At 61.9% G+C, this 2,027-nt stretch overlaps 1 protein-coding gene across 1 annotated transcript in view; it reads right to left on the reverse strand.

Moving 5' to 3' along the window:
- STUM (stum, mechanosensory transduction mediator homolog) overlaps positions 1–2,021 on the reverse strand; it is an 82,470-nt gene extending 80,449 nt beyond the window's left edge. The window contains exon 1 of the mRNA XM_014591126.1: positions 1,893–2,021. Coding sequence (XP_014446612.1) covers positions 1,893–1,950 — 58 coding nt within the window. The 5' untranslated portion in view covers positions 1,951–2,021. The remainder of the gene's footprint in view (positions 1–1,892) is intronic.
- Between the last annotated feature and the right edge of the window lie 6 nt (positions 2,022–2,027).

Genomic DNA, 2,027 nt, shown 5'->3' on the forward strand with positions numbered 1-2,027 from the left:
CCCGGGAGGAGAATGGAGGAGAAGGGATTGCAGCGTGACCATGCCCTCTGGGGGGTGATTTCTCGCTTTCTATCTCTCTGTCTCTGTCTGGCGATCGCAAAGACTATCCAGGTTCTGGGGCCAGCAGGTGGCGTGGTGGGCAAGGCCCTGGACTCCCACATGACTGACCAGAATTTGAATCCCAGATCTGGAGGTCTGAAACTTACACTGAGTGTGTGTGCATGTGTGCCCAAAATCCTGAGAGGAGAATGGAGCAGAAGGGATTATGAGTGGGCATCGTCCTGGGGTTGATTTCTAGCTCTCTTTCTCTCTATCTCTCTCTGTGTCTCCAGCAAGTGGATCCACCCTATAGCAAAAATCTTTCTAAAAAAAAAAAAAAAAAAAAAAAGACCATCCAGGCTTGTGGTCTTCGCATCCTCCAGGGACATGGACGGCAGTTGCTTTTTGCTCCAGCAGGTGGGGATTTCTGATCCAACTAAATGAGCACCAGCTTGCCTCCTCGCTGTCTAAATGTGCAGATAGCCCGCCTGATGACACCACGCGGGGGGAGAAGGGGGTGTTTGTGGGGGTGGGGCGGAGCAGCTGCTGCCGGCATCCCTGAAGGAGGAAGCCTAAGGTGCGACCACCCAGCGTACTGCTCAGGCACACGTGCAGCTGCAGCTCAGGCACAGCGGCCGCCTGGGGCAGAAACCGAGAGCGAGAAGAGGGGAACAAACACGTCCTGCGTGCGTGGGTGTGGCCTTGGCTGTCACCGCAGGGGAGGCCCCTTCTAAGCAGGCTAAGAGGCCGTGAGAAAGGCCAAAGTCAAACCGAAAACCGCTTCCAGCTGACCTCTGCTCTTGGAACTTGGAGCCATCGGCTGGCAACAGGCTCCCGGGTAGGCGCAGGCTTTCTCCTGGAGAGAGCACAGGGCGCCTGCCTCTCCAGCCCAGCCAGAGAGAGGGGGACACCTCTCAGCGCCCAAGAACAGAGGGTGCCAAGCAGGCAGCTGGAGGCTGGGGGGAGGGACGTGCAGGCCGAGATCTGGGGGTGGAGTCCAGGGCGGGAAGGTCAGGAAAACTCATTCCCTACCTCTTCACCCTTTGGCACCATGTCTGTGTTTTAAATCTGGGGACACCGATGCCACTAGGGCTGAGACTCCAGAGCCGGACCACTTTCTCAAGAATGGCAGGAATCCGAGGGAGTTCTGGGGTCACCTGTGGCCAGATACAGTCCAAACCCACATGAATCCGACTAATAAAATCATTCCTCATTCCCTGGGCGCCGTGCGGGAGGTGGGGGCGGAAGCGCGGGGACCCCGAAAGGAGGTGGAGTAGACTGGCTAGGAGCTCTCGCCCCCACTCGGTCCTCACTCCGCAGATGCAGGGAGTGGGGGGCTACAGGGTGCCTTCTAACCCTCACCTGTTCCCCTGCCTCCCCGCCTCTCCGACGTCCGGGAGCTCGGTCACGGTCCCCGCAGCCGCAGAGCTCCTGCCATGGCCTCACGCCCCCAGACCACCGGAGAAAGGAGCTCGCGGGAGGGCGCGCGGCGGACAGAAGGGCAGGGTTCAGAACGCGGGGACCAGAGCCTAGACCCGGGCAGGGGGAGCCTTCCGGAGCGCCGCCCACGACCTCCAGTATTCTCACCAAAGTTTCCTCCACTCCCGAGCCTGGCCATGTCACCTGCGAGTCGGAGACCCCCGCGTGGCACCTCTCCTCGCGGGCGCCCCCTCCACGCGCACCGCCGCCTGCCAGGGGACGCTAGGAGCGCAGCGGGCGCGCCAGGGCGCAGCACTTGCAGTCGGTGGGCGCCTCCAATCTCCGGCCTCCCCCAGCCCTTCCCTGCTCTTTCGCCACCCCCCATCCCCCGAGACCCGGCCCGAGAGGCAGAGGTCGTGGCCACCGACTCTTACCTAGTCCCGGCACGAAAGTGTTCAGGAAGAGACAAATGACCGCCACCGGGAAGGGCATGTAGGGGATGGCGGCGCGCAGGGGGCCCTTCTTCTCGCGGACCTGCACCACCACCCCGCTGGACGACGACGCCCCCC

Source organism: Tupaia chinensis, unplaced genomic scaffold (assembly GCF_000334495.1).
Source record: "Tupaia chinensis unplaced genomic scaffold, TupChi_1.0 Scaffold000532_1, whole genome shotgun sequence".
Taxonomy (NCBI): domain Eukaryota; kingdom Metazoa; phylum Chordata; class Mammalia; order Scandentia; family Tupaiidae; genus Tupaia; species Tupaia belangeri.